The sequence below is a fragment of the Symphodus melops genome (genome assembly GCF_947650265.1).
Source record: "Symphodus melops genome assembly, chromosome: 20".
NCBI classification, from domain to species: Eukaryota; Metazoa; Chordata; class Actinopteri; order Labriformes; family Labridae; genus Symphodus; species Symphodus melops.
This window is the reverse complement of record NC_136710.1, coordinates 2,196,847-2,211,250: the sequence shown is the minus strand read 5'-3', so window position 1 is coordinate 2,211,250 and position 14,404 is coordinate 2,196,847. Positions and strand designations below refer to the sequence as shown.

At 41.8% G+C, this 14,404-nt stretch overlaps 1 protein-coding gene across 1 annotated transcript; it reads left to right on the top strand.

Moving 5' to 3' along the window:
• The first annotated feature begins 754 nt into the window (after positions 1-754).
• Positions 755-9,320, top strand: gc2 (guanylyl cyclase 2). Its single transcript, XM_079371657.1, has 24 exons — positions 755-883; positions 1,368-1,709; positions 2,249-2,377; positions 2,467-2,646; positions 2,809-2,926; positions 3,048-3,349; positions 3,434-3,571; positions 3,747-3,850; positions 4,007-4,125; positions 4,288-4,372; positions 4,474-4,570; positions 4,782-4,904; positions 5,228-5,308; positions 5,412-5,588; positions 5,668-5,824; positions 5,905-6,057; positions 6,656-6,804; positions 6,885-7,048; positions 7,153-7,345; positions 7,426-7,600; positions 7,823-7,921; positions 8,197-8,291; positions 8,382-8,473; positions 8,573-9,320. Exons 2-24 carry the CDS (start codon positions 1,434-1,436, stop codon positions 8,670-8,672), a joined length of 3,306 nt encoding a protein of 1,101 aa, XP_079227783.1. The 5' UTR covers positions 755-883; positions 1,368-1,433; the 3' UTR covers positions 8,673-9,320.
• The last annotated feature ends 5,084 nt before the right edge of the window (positions 9,321-14,404 follow it).

Genomic DNA, 14,404 nt, shown 5'->3' with positions numbered 1-14,404 from the left:
ATTCAGAGGACCCAGTTTCCCCAGTCATATTAGAAACAGCAGGCGATCAATTCATTAAAAAAAAAAACAACAAAACAACAAAAAAACACGTTTATTTCCTCCTTGGCCATTTTGTGCAATAAGTGCTTATTTTACCTTTTTCTGCTCTTCTTTAATGTCACTCTTTGTGTTTCTCTTGAGGACTGCTCTTCAAGTCCCTCTGGGGCTCCTCCAGCACATTTCCTTCAAAATGTATTTTTATTATCATCAGCCTATGTACTGTCTATTTCTTTGTCATTGATTTTTATGTTTATTTTTTTTGATGTGCAATAAAAAAACATTGATACAAATGCGTAAAGTCATGCAGTTTGAAATCCAAGATCAGCTGAAATGCATGATATCTTAATGGATTTGTTAAACAGAGTGGATTCAGACCAACAGTGCTGCTGCTGAATTCTTCTGTGTCGACTGGTCTGCACATGAAGCAGTGAAAACTTACATTACATTTCTCTAGAGAAACTTGAAGGCAAAAGCTGTGGCGTTGGTTGACTAAGTTTAATTTCACAAACCTTTCATCACTGAAAGTATGGTAGACCTACTTAGCATTAATTCTACATAGAGTCACTCAGTGCAGCTTACCCCTGCAACTGTCCTGATTGGATTTGATATAATCTGAACGGACAGGTCACACACTGGGTCATCTCAGACTCCTATGTGTGTGCTTGCTGTAAACCTTTACCTATACCAGATGAGTAACATTTACGTATCCTGATGACAATGGGACACTCGAGTGGTTCTTGATGGTTGCCGAGGTCTTTACAGGAGCTTATTCTGGATGAAAACACAACATTAAGTGTTGAACGCATCTCATGGAAAGAAGACTTGTCCATCTCATCACGTCATGGTAAGACCGCTTCAATGAACATAATCTGTAAAGTACTTAGAGAAATGAAGAACATATGATCAGCTCATCCTCTGTCACAACTTTGTCTATTAATGAAGCTCTGGGTACACTTAGCATTTTCATGAAGTGCACCAGGCATCCAGGTCATGTGATTTGAACTTGAAATGTTGCACAACTTTTTATATCTAATTTTAACCACGTAGAAAATAACATTTAATGATAAAAATCGTGCATTCAGTCAAGAACTACAATGGTTTTTCTGAGTCAAGTAGTGACGAAAAGCTAAAACTAGTAATTAGTGACAACAGTGCCTAAAGTAGTTACGGGGGGCAAGACTGAGCCAAGACTGAGTTAAATGCTTTAAAGTCCAAGACTAAAGTGGTCTCGAAAGTGTATTGTAGGCCTTTTATGTAGGCCTGCTATATAATTTTTTCCTTGATGATATGTGAAATCTCATATCATACTTTCTTCTCTGTTGTTCCAGGGAAACGGCACCTTCTGACCATCTTCCTCCAGGTTCTCGTGAGGTCTGGGTGTCGTGAGCCTTAAGATGAAACCAAAGTGCTGTGCCTTCATTATCTTTTCTCAAACGTGGCGGCAAAAACAGGAACACGCCTCTGTTCCCCTGGTCCTCTTGACCTGTTTGTGTTTCCTGCCCTGTCCGGGACTGGCAGCCTGGTTTCAGGTTGGACTGGTTGGACCGTGGGGATGTGATCCCCTCTTTGGCAAGGCCCTTCCCAGCGTGGCAGCACAGCTGGCTATCAACCGCATCAACAGGGATATGGCGCTTTCCAAAGCTGCAACATTTGACTATGTCATACTGCAGGTATGAAATATGTTCTCTCGCATAAAAAACATACGTAGGAGATTAGTTGTCATTGTGTGTACTGATATAATTTTACCACTTTAATATATGTGTGCAGAAAAAGCCAGGGAAGCTGAACTATGGTCAATGGATTATTCTTATTTCTATGGACCTGTGTTCTGAGCGCCTTATGTTCCCTTCTTTTAAATGTGTGCAACCTATTTCCCAATGTACCTTGTATCCAGGACACTGTGATCGCATGGTCTTATGTTCCCTGTGTCCAAGAGGTCTATGTGCCTTGGATTGATTTGGCACATAATGAGTATAATGTTCCAAAGTACCTACTTTCCAAAAGGACCCATGTTCTCAAGTCCCAAGATAAACTGTGCCAAATGTCATATGTTGACAGTTGCCTGTAATCCTACTGTCCAAGTTGGATAAAAGTTTCCTGGGTCATATGTCGCATGGTCTTGTGTTAGACGTACAACATGTCTTGGGTCTTGTTCTGCTTGTTGAATAGTTAATTTATGGGCTGACTGAGCTGTTACTTTACTATGTAGGAGCCATGTGAAACATCAAGAGCACTGGAAGCGTTCATTGGTTTCCACAACAAGGCCTCAGGGTACATTGGTCCAGCAAACCCCGGCTACTGTGATGCTGCTTCAATGCTGAGCAAAGGCTGGAGCAAAGTAAGTCATTTCAGATGGGTTTACATTTTGTGTGGTCATATTAACAACAACATGAATTAATTATTGTCCTGTCTTTTATACTCATCTAGGCATTGTTTTCTTGGGGTTGCATTGGCTATGAGCTGGATGATGTTCGGAACCACCCAACTTTTGCCCGCTCTGTGACAAGGCCCACCTTGGTGCTGCTCAGTATCATCAGGTACTTCAGGTGGGCCCACATTGGCATAATCTCTTCCTCAGATGACATCTGGGTGGAGACAGCCACCAAGGTTAGTATTTTTTAAATACTTTTACAATGAAAGAGAAGGAGAATTCACTGAAACGATTGTACCTACCTTTTCCTGTTGTTTGTTGGATCCAAATTTTCCTTCTTTGAGTGCACGTTTAAAAACTGGTCAGTTTTGGTTTTGTCACTGTCCTATCCTGTTCAGGTAGCTGATTCTCTGAGGAGCCACGGTCTGCCGATCAGACTGGTCAATGTAATGGAAAACACACCTCATGGCATAAGGCGAACTCTGGTAAAGATTCGTAAGATGGGAGTAATAAAAGGTGACTTCCAGTTTACCGTTCAGAATCTCAAAAAAACCCCCAACTTTGTACGGAACCCTGAAAATCTCAGTCTAACAGCTATTAATTGCCCCTTGTGGTGGCATTTTATCTCTTGTTCTAGTTGTGATCCTCTGCATGCATTCAGCACTTATTGGCGGCGAAGTCCAGAAACTGCTCCTGGAGACAGCATATGACATGCAGATGACTGACGGCTCCTTGGTCTTTGTGCCCTACGACACCCTGCTCTACAGCTTGCCTTACCGCAACGTCTCCTACCAGGCTTTGAAGAGCAACAGCAAACTGCTGCGGGCCTATGACGCTGTGCTGACCATCACTATTGACTCGCCACAGCTGTCTTTTTATGATGCATACAGAGAGGCCATGGAGAGGCAGGAGATTGCCAAGACACTGATGCCTCAGCAGGTGATGTATGGAAGTGGTAGAGATCGGAAAAGACGGTTGTACGGTTTCTACGATCAAGCTGAAATCACTCTGTGTGTACCTTAGGTGTCTCCACTCTTTGGCACCATCTACAACTCTATCTTAGTCATGGCTCATGCAGTGCATCAAGTCAGGAAGTCTGGAGAGTGGATGTCTGGTGGAAACCTGGCAAGAACCTGGCACACCAACAACCTGTCCTTCCAGGTACTGAGAGAATAGTAAATACAACAAAGTGTTTCCGAATGTCAAGACTATTACCACAATGGTATTCTCTGTTGTAGTGTGTAAAATCAAAGATTTCAAGTTGCCCTGCATGACAAAATGTCAAAAATCACTTGCTAAGTAGTAGATCTAACTACATATCCTCATGATGCTGCAGGGATTCAGCCACTCGGTCAAAACCAACAGCATTGGAGAAGTTCTGCTGGACTACCTTATCCTGGACACTGATGGACTTTCCTGGGAGCTGATACCAACATATAGGTATTTGAGGTTTCAGAATAGAAGCAGTGGCCACAAGTAATGCCTTTTAGGGTGTTCCTTCAGGAGAAGAAAAACATTAAGCAGAGTGACTAACCAGTAATTAAACTCAGCTCCAGTGCAGACTGGTGTACCTCAATAACATGATGTGTGTGACAGGATTGACATGGAGTCTGGTTTGGTGCGTTTCCTCGGTCGAGACATTCACTTCCCACTCGGCTACAGACTCAGAAGGGACTCTTCATGCTGGTTTACTCCAGGAGTCATCTGCTCAGGAGGTACGGAACGAAAGCACAAAATACTGTATAAATCAGACATCAATGGGAACTGGCTCTACCCATGAACGTATTCCTGCACATTCGCTCTCAAAAAATGTTTTGCTTTGGTAGTTTATTCCTAGTGTAGCTCATCAAAACCCTTTCTTTTCTTTTCTTTTCCAGGTATTGATTTGTTTGTGACAGTTGGCTTGTTCCTCGGAGTGATGGCCTGTACTGTTTTTGCAGCTGCATTTATTTACTGCATCAGGTACAAACTGATGTTGAAATTAGTTATTTAAATTTTAAAGTAACCAAAAAATATTTCAGGAATATCAGAACTGATTCTCTCTTATTACTCTTGTTGCCTAGGCGACGTATAAATCGGATTCGCATGGTAAGGGGTCCAAACAAGATCTTGCTGACTCTGGATGATGTCACATTTATAAGTCCATCGCTTAGCTACAAGGTCAGCCCCTTTCTGGAAACTTGTCTTGCCAATGCCACGTAAAAAGATAATATGTAAGAGGAGCCTTTGGTAAATTTTGATGAATTGTATTCAAGACCCTTCTTCAGCTTTTAGGTTTGACTGACAGTGTAAGTGGCAGTGTTTCTCACACTGAGCTCAGCCTAAGCCTTTACACTTGTCTCACTTTTTTTTTTAACTGTACTTTAAATAGAAGCTGAGTCTGGTTGACAGCAAGGTTAGCGGCATGAAGAGTGTGTCAGAGTGCAGCGTTGTCTCACCAGTCTCCACCCAATCCCCGGCCACCTACGAGAACTCCAATGTTGTCATCTACGAGGTGAGACAACCCACATAAAAGGTTGTTCCTGTGTTAAGCATTATCATTCCAGCTGTGCTATGATAAGTACAGCAGCATTATGTCAAAACCAGTCACAAGAACTTTGTGTCAATGTGCCTAAAATGGACCTGGATCTAGTCCAACATCTAATTTCTAGCTCTTTCTTCGTGTTCCTTCTGAGCTGTCCCATCCTACCAAGTTTCATTCTCAAAGGGCTTGTAGTTTTCCCATTATCCTGCACAAAAACATACAGTTAAGATTTTTGAGGCCAGTTGACCTTTTTTCATCCATCGAATCTTACATTTGCTTGTTCTTACCTCTAGGGTGACTGGACATGGCTGAAGAGACTCCCCGATGGGTCATTCAGTCGCATCAACCCCAAAACCAGTCTTGTGTTTGAACTGGTACGAGACGAAGGAACTAAAAAAAAAAAAATCAGTCTTTATGTAGTGATGATAAATTACGTTTCGAAAAAGACATCATGAGGAATTGTTTCTTTGGCAACAGATGAAGGACATGCGGCATGAAAACGTCAACCCCTTCTTGGGCTTCTTTCACGACTGTGACGTGTTCGCCATCGTGACTGAGTTCTGCTCAAGAGGAAGTTTGGAGGACCTGCTGCTAAACGAGGAAGTCAAACTTGACTGGATGTTCAAGAGTTCTCTGTTACTCGATTTGATCAAGGTGAGTTGAGAGTAAAGGTAGATATTTAAACCTCTGTGTGGAACCTGAAAACATGTAAATAGCTTCTATTCTGTCTCAGGGCATGAAATACCTCCATCACCGCGGAGTATCCCACAGTCGCCTGAAGTCCCGTAACTGCGTGGTGGATGGACGTTTTGTACTGAAGGTCACAGACTACGGCTACAACGAGGTTCTGGATGCTCAGAGGTTTGCTTCCATTGAACCACAAGTAGAGGGTAAGAGAAGAGATTAGATTTTAAGCTTGCGTTTTAGTGGCCACCACAGCCGTACACTAATGAAGTTCTTTGCGCTCCAGAGTTGCTGTGGACAGCTCCAGAGATCCTGAGGATCTTAGGGCAGCCAGGGCTTCATGGGACTCCGTCTGGTGATGTGTACAGCTTTTCCATTGTCATGCAGGAAGTGGTGATTAGAGGGCCTCCATTCTGTATGCTGGACCTGTCCGCCAAAGGCAAGATTACGACTTCAAAACCTGATTTTAAGGAGTGGTATTCTGGTTGTGTGTTTTGGTCGGTTCAATACACCAAAAACTGTGATCAAAATGTTTCTTTAGGCTACATAGAAATAATGCAGCAAATGTACCAAAAGCTATTTTCATAAATGCTAACATGAGATTCATATTTATGGCTCAGAGATAAATAAAACCCTATAAACTCTTGGATAGATCACTACACAAAGAGTTGTCCAAACCTTTGCTTTTGACTAAATTCCTGCAAAACTAATAACCAATGCATTAGCCTCTGTTGATGTTATGCCAATCAGAAAACGTTAGCATGCTAATACAGTATGTTGATCTCCGCTGGTGAGCATGTTAAACAACAGCAGCTTGAGTTTAAGTTGGGGTTTGTGTTACGCCATGTAAGCATTTAAGGACGATTAATGATTAATAGGCCTCTAAGTCTCATAGAGCTGCTAGCATGGACACAACACATGTTGTGTATTTGGGGACTAAGAGGTTAGATGAGATATTAAAGATGTGGACTCACCAAACTCTTTGGACAACATGAGTGTCCAGGGCAAATGCTCAATGAATTGTCTTTGTGTTGTAGACATCATAGAGAAGCTACGTAAGCCTCCTCCATTATGTCGTCCAGTGGTGAGTCAAGACTACGCTCCATTAGAGTGTATCCAGCTGATGAAGCAGTGCTGGAGTGAACAGCCAGACAAGAGACCCAGCTTTGAAGACATCTTTGACCAGGTACACTTTTTTTTTTGTTATGTTTTGTCCTTTGAATTTTTTGCCAGTACGTCCTTTTCTTTACCTGACTATCATCTTAGTTTAAGAACATCAACAAAGGGAGGAAGACCAACATCATAGACTCGATGCTGCGGATGTTGGAGCAGTACTCGTCTAACCTGGAGGAGCTAATCAGGGAGCGAACGGAGGAGCTGGAGATCGAGAAACAGAAGACGGAGAAGCTGCTGACACAGATGCTGCCGCCGTAAATGAACACTTTTTACGAAACTCAAACACACATTCATATTAAGATTGAAAGCGTCTGAAGTCTTTCCACGCGCTTACTGACATAAACGTTTTTCTCCTCAGCTCTGTGGCGGAGGCCCTGAAGGTCGGAGGAACAGTCGAGCCTGAGCATTTTGACAGCGTGTCTCTGTACTTCAGCGACATCGTTGGCTTCACCACCATCTCAGCCAACAGCGAACCCATCGAGGTGGTCGACCTGCTCAACGACCTCTACACAGTGTTCGACGCCATCATAGGAAACCATGACGTCTACAAGGTTCTGAGGTGTAACACTTCCAGGTTTGAAAGAGTTCTGCAGACGTTGAATCGTTGAATTAAAACATCTCCTCACTTCAGGTGGAGACTATCGGCGACGCGTACATGGTGGCGTCGGGCGTTCCTGTCCCCAATGAAAACAGGCACGCTGCAGAGATAGCGAACATGGCTCTGGACATCCTGAGTGCAGTGGGAAGCTTCAAAATGAGACACATGCCAGACGTTCCTGTCAGGATACGAATCGGACTACACACAGGTGAGGGAGGAGGGGGTCACGTGAACGGATAAACGGCGTGGTAAAAACTTGGTGAAAGATGCATTATGCCAGTATGTTGTTCTTGTTCCTTGTTGATATTGCATAAAACAGCTTCACATGATTGAAACTCTTCTTAGTTGCAGTCTTTTCCTGAAACACACTCCGAACCCCGGATGATGACTTTAATGTAGTAACTACATGTGTTTGTTTTGACCGTTGCAGGTCCGTGTGTAGCCGGCGTGGTTGGTCTCACGATGCCTCGTTACTGTCTGTTTGGAGACACGGTGACCACTGCTTCTCGAATGGAGTCCAGCGGGTTGCGTAAGTTACAGATCATAGACGATTAGAAATCACAAATCCCACAAAGTCTGGAGTTGGTGTCACAGTACGTGAGTTTTAGATCAACGACTTTCGTAAAGTATCAAATGGAGCAGAAGATTCTCAACTGGCACATAACGAATACGAGGGGTCCTGAAGTTCACATAATCACGAATAACAGTGCATAGAAAAAGATCAAATCAGAAAATCAGGAAAAGAAAGTCAACATTCTTTTCCTGATTTTCTGTTGATTTGGCGATTTCTTCGGTTTGCTGCAGCCTACAGGATCCACGTCCACGAGAGTACTGTAAAGGTTTTGCAAGATCTCAACCTTGGCTACAGGTTCAAGTTGAGGGGCAGGACAGAAATCCAGGTACAAGCTTTAAAGAGACAATCAACGCTTCCTCTTATGGATCATCTTTGGTCTCTCTCACTGTCTCTGTCTGTGTCTCTCTTCTTTCAGTCTGGGGGGAAAAAAGCAGAGGAAACATACTGGCTTGTAGGGAGGGAAGGATTTACCAAACCTCTTCCTGTCCCTCCAGAAGTCAAGTCTGGGTAGGACAAACTTCCATCTCCTCTTTTGAATCTTTACCCCACACCTCGTCTCTCAATCGAGATCGACTTTGACTCCCGATGTTCACTTCGTCTCAACAGGCAAATGGCCCACGGGCTGCAGATGGCCGAGATCGCCCAGTACAAGAAACGAAAAGCCGAGAAACTCCAACAGGAAAAAGATACAAAGAAGAGAAACTGATAGTGATTTGAAACAACGACCCTCCAGTTCCCAACCCGGGTTGCATTCAGAGCTCTAATCGTTTTACATAAGGCTTCCTCTCTTCTGTTTTCTCCCCTCAACCCAGCATGTTCACCAGCCGTGCAACAACCAAGGCAAATCATGATCTTCCACTTCAGGTGGAAGATATCGAACGCAGAATGAAAAAGGACTTTTCGTCAGTGTTTTTCTTCTTTATCACCTTTTTAACAACCACTAGGAAACGTTACAAGCTGGATCATCCAGTGAAAGTGTGTGTGTGTGTGTGTGTGTGTGTGTGTGTGTGTGTGTGTGTGTGTTAAGGGCTGACAGTGAGGAGATGAAGTCTTGTGTGTGAACTTGGTGTAGAGGTTGAGAAGTGGCCACTCAGCAAAGCAGGGATGTGCAGAATCTGTGCGTCAGCCTCATCCTCCTTAGTGTCTGCGTTGCTGCGTCTGAAGGGAGACGAGGGAAAAAGGAATTTAACTTTTTGTAGGAAAACCTGCGTCAGTATCCCAAGAGAAAGAAATACAAGCAGGACAAGATCTGGAGAAGATAAATGTTTGTTTTTTTTTCGTTGTCAGAGGGAAATCTTATAAATGTCCTCTCGGGAGCTTCTGTATGTTCTGTAATAAACTAAGGTTGATCTTTTCTTTGATGGCTATTGGTTAATATGTTTCCATTAAATGTTTTTGCTGTCTTTAGAGTTATATTGTGTTTACCAGACCTGTTTTTTTTATTGTAAATATGATTCGATATTAGAATCAGGAAGTTTTTTTGAAATCTGCAATTTATTATTTATTTTTCTAAAGTTGTAGCAGCAGAACTGATTCCACTTTGTTATGAAGATAAAACCAGCATTTAGCATGAATAAAAAGTGTGTGTGTGTGTGTGTCAGTATTTGGCACTCCCTTGTATCAGGGGCGTAAATCAACAGATAAGCCTACAGCGCCCCCTGGTGATGCAACAGAAGAAGGAAAACTATAGTTAGTTAAAACCACAGATGGCCTCCTGCGGCTCTGAGGATTATCCCTGCTGATCCTCTGTGTGTGTGTGTGTGTGTGTGTGTGTGTGTGTGTGTGTGTGTGTGTGTGTGAGTGTGTGTGTGTGTGTGTGTATTTAGAATCTATACGCTGACAGGCAGAGCTTTCTTCTAGCCAAAGAAATCTTCAGGATGGATTCCATAAAAACTAAAATTATCACATGACCCAAAGTCATTTCAAATTTACCAGTTATTTTATTAAAATAACAAAGATATGTTACATTAATTTAAAACAAATCACAAGAGACAAGTCAACAAATGTGGGGACTTCCACATCATACAAAAAGGTGTGCATGTTACCTTTATTTATGGACGGATGGTTGGACGTCATGTGGAGTTAAGACATCCAAAGGAGGAAGCTGGCTGGTCAAGTCACGGACATGAAGCCACTTTCCCTTTTGCAGACTGCAGCACATTTAAAACAGACCCATAAAATGTCCACAATCCCCAAGATTGGTTCGGTCCATGCAGAACAGATTTTTGTGTCATTTCAATTTAATATTCACACACTTTACCTAGCATTATAGCATCTTTAGCTAAATGTTAGTCATCTTAATGTACTTCTGGTTAGAGTTGAAGATCCGCGTACATGCAATGAAGTTGTGACTGGACATGAGACGTGCAAACACACATTTCAACATGACAGACCCTCGCATGCATCCAAAAGGAAAAAATCATTTCTACATTAACAATCTGTAATTCTGAGATTCATGTTTCCTCTGACGGGCTGAAAATGGGCTCTCAAAAGGCAATCGCGTGCCGAAGCTATAGAGCCCAGATTATGAGCGGATTTACACGGGGGATCCGGGGGTTAATGGCGGTTTGTTTGGGTTCAGGAATGGGTCAGTATAGATTATGGTATAGTGATATAGAATAAGGAGAAATATGGATTGGAAAGATTAGAGAATATTGAGGAATGGGAGATGGTCAGATTAATCCTGGATTATCTATATGGATGGCAAAAGCAACATATCCCCCCATAAATATACAGAAAGTCCCTGAAGCCGTCTGTGAAGATAACATGATATCATATTACAGATCTTGTTTACTTCTTTTATTGCAGATAGACCTGCGAAAGTGGAAGTAGTCTACTTACAGTAAATGTATCACAGCTTGATGAGCAACTTCGTAACATAAAATCGACTAATTGTAAAAACAGAGCTGTAAAGGTTCTCTCTCAGTTGTGACCATATGGGGAGTTTAAACTGTAAAAACTGAAATCGTAGCAAGCCTATTTGTTGTCAAAAATATCTCACCCACGTTCTGCCGACCTGATGACATTAAAGTCCGTGAGGGTTCAGTGCTTCTAGGTTTTATGGTGGGGTAGCTTGGAAGTCAAGACACAAATAAACCAAGACCAAGACACGCCCGAGACCAGAGTGCTACGAGACCAAGACAAGAGCGAGACATTTAAGGATTCAGAGACCAAGTCACAGTAAAGACGTGGAAAAAATATTTGGTGGTCTTGATTTAAAAGCTGGAGTCCGCCCAGTAAAAGAGCGAGTCAAGACCTAGTAAAAATGCTTCACATTCCAAAATGCCTGAGATCGTCAAAAAGTGGTCGTGAGACCGGTCTAGAGATCAAGACCCGAGATCTTGAATACTGCAACACTGGGGTTGAGACCAACACATCTTGAAATAAGATATTCTGGACTTGACCTGGAGATATTTTTGACACTAAATTAGATAAACACTCTTGATGAGATTTGAGTTTTTGTAGCTCGTTAGCTCAAGAACAGCCAACAGCTGTTCAGCCTTTGGATACGTTCATCACATTTCTTACTTGTTATACTTCTGTTCGCTCTCATCACATGCAGCATGGAGGTAACAGTTACAATAGGTGGACTAATTTGAATGTATACATTAAACCTGTGCAGATTCAAATGTTGTTCACATGTTAATAAAAAATAAATAAACCTGTCTTTGTGTTTGAATTGAACCGTCAACAGCAGTCATGTCGCAACTGTGCTGCTCCTGAAATAACAGAGTGACAGAGTAACAAAGAGAAGCATGCTTTCCTTTGTGCTTCCTGTGTGTGTGTGTGTGTGTCTGTGTGTGTGTGTGTGTGTGTGTGTGTGTGTGTGTGTGTGTGTGTGTGTGTGTGTGTGTGTGTGTGTGTGTGTGTGTGTGTGTGTGTGTGTGTGTGTGTGTGTGTGTGTGTGTGTGGTTCTGCTTTGTTGGCTCCGCTCCTTTGTTACAGTACAATAGCGGCAGAGGACTTTCTGTAGTGACGTGTGTCGACCAGCAGAGGGCGCTGTGGTCTGTTTACTGTCAGAAGAGAGAGAGAGAGAGAGAGAGAGAGAGAGAGAGAGAGAGAGAGAGAGAGAGAGAGAGAAGAGCAGACAAGGGCACAAAGAAACAAACTGGAGCTGTAAAATCGACCATAAGCAGAAAGTAAAGAACTGAAAGGGCAAAACAGAAGCTGAAAAGACGTGATTTTATGAAAATTAAAGATATTGTTTTAGTTATTCTGAGACACACGATGGTCATAGATTCTATACAAAAGGGTACTGAGGCAAAAGCAAGGTACAGACTCCAACAGCAAGCCCCTTTTGTTCTGAATGAGATGAGTTTTTTCTAATAAAAAAACCTTCTTTGCTCCACATTTAATGCATGCGTCAACATTTACCACATTTCAGCAACTAAACTGATTCTTGGGACAATTCTGAATTAAAACAGCTCAGATTTAAGTTGTAAAGATATAAAACACATTAAAAATTACAGAAAAAAACTTGACGTTTTGATTCCAATTTAATAAAATATCGTTTTTTGATTGTACACTTCGCTGTGTTTTAAATTATTGAAGTTTTGTTTGTCTGATTTTAGATTAAAAATCAAGTTTATAAAAATTTCACTTAAATTTAAAGTTCAATAAATGACATTTTGTTCACTTGCAACTCTTGTCTGATTTTGCACCATTGCTTCATGTTTTTGCATTAATCTTCAGTTCAATTCAAAGCTTACATGATCTGTTTTTGCTTATCTTACATTAAACTCCCTCGTCTGAGTCGACAGACGCAGACAACTCGACGTCATCGTGCAGGATAAATGAGCCAAATCCACTGGTAAAAATTTGCATCTTTAAGCCTACAAGCTGGTTTCTGGTCAGACTGATACTGGGAATGACTCACACACACTTTTGCACATGCAAACACACACGTTTGCACGCACAGTCTCTTTGTTCTGTCTTGTCTGGCCCTCGGAGTCAAACAATACTCATAAACTGCTGCAAACAGCGTCTAGATTCTCATGAAATCATCTTTAAACAGCTTGTTTTACTCAGATGTGTTTTTTTTACATGACCACACCTAAATTACTCAATAGAAATGCATGATAGAGTCTCTTTGAATAAAATAAAAACATTTCTTTGATTGATGATTTCCAGAGGATTTGGATTCTGGAGAAATTCTAGCTTAACTTGAAATGCTCTTGTATTAATATTACAAGTGAGACAGAAACAGGGCAAAAGTTTAAGGGGCCACATGAGTTCAGATGTTCTCTCAGTCAGCACATGAAAGGCGGTAAAGGTTGGAGGGGCTTGGACCGGTCTCACGGCAGACGGAGGTTCGCAGGAACCCGGCTTCCTCTGAAAAGCAGCTGATATTTCCCCCGGGAAGAGTTGGGTTGCCAGTCAGCTCGACTGGTAGCTCGCCGTCATTGTCGGAGAGATAGCAGGCTGGTATTCCGGCTGTCACAAAGCTGTCCAGTTTTTTCCGTAACAAGAGGTTAAAGAGGGGAAAGACTGAGAGGGGAGCAACAGGCTTGTGCAAGAGGGTTTAAAGGACAATGCTTTGATAACTGCTACTACTTCATATGTCAGTAAAGCTCATTGAAATATTTATTTAGTTATATGAGGGATGAGTCTGTGCAAAGATTGCTTAATCACCCCCAAATATCCAATGTATCTTTAGACAGGCTAATCTTAAACTAGTCGTCGGCCAAATCTAAAGATTCAGCATCATTTTGTGCTAGAAAACCATTCCTACTAATTTCACCCCTTTTAGCCTAGCTTAGCACAAAAGACCCATTGTAGCAGAGACGCGCTGCACTCAGTTAGCCGAGCTGTGTTTGTGTCCGAGAAGCCGTAAAGCTAACATTAACACAATGCCTTATTTTATCCTCAAAACGTTTCAGTAGCTATGTTAGCTGACATCTTGTATTTAGCTTCAGTGTGAACACAGAACTGAGAACAAAAAAAACATACAGGTTGTTTGAGTTCCATCAGGTATATCTAATATTTACTGTTTTTGTAGAAGGTCATATGTTATGTCTTGGAGTTACTGAAGGTAGCTAAGTAGCAAGCTAGCTAAACATGTAGCATTCTGATTGCTATTGCGTTATTGAAGGCGCCATGAGCAGAAGATAGCTAACTGCTAAGCTAGGCTAAACAGTTATAGGTAAATTATTTTATGAATGATCAGAGGTTAAATTGATTTTGAGCGTGAGTACATGACATAGTGTTGTTGAAGGAGCATTTATCACCACACAGAAAAACTGAAAAAAACCAAAAAACTACACTTTATGGACCTTTTGTTTGAAATGTTTGTTCCTAACTAACTTCCTGTCTAACAAAGGGACCAAAACTGAGTATTTCTATTATTGTTGTTTATATATTATTTGACTGGATACATTTGGGGGAAAGGTGATATTTTGCATTATTTGATCGTTTTTTTTCTTTTCTTTTCTTTGTCGG

Excerpts from the sequence above, each read along its gene's own strand:
- gc2 (XM_079371657.1), top strand. The coding sequence starts at position 1,434 with ATGAAACCAAAGTGCTGTGCCTTCATTATCTTTTCTCAAACGTGGCGG. Across the intron at positions 5,589-5,667 it reads TGTTACTCGATTTGATCAAG|GGCATGAAATACCTCCATCA; the intron begins GTGAGTTGAGAG and ends ATTCTGTCTCAG. Across the intron at positions 6,058-6,655 it reads GCTGGACCTGTCCGCCAAAG|ACATCATAGAGAAGCTACGT; the intron begins GCAAGATTACGA and ends TTTGTGTTGTAG.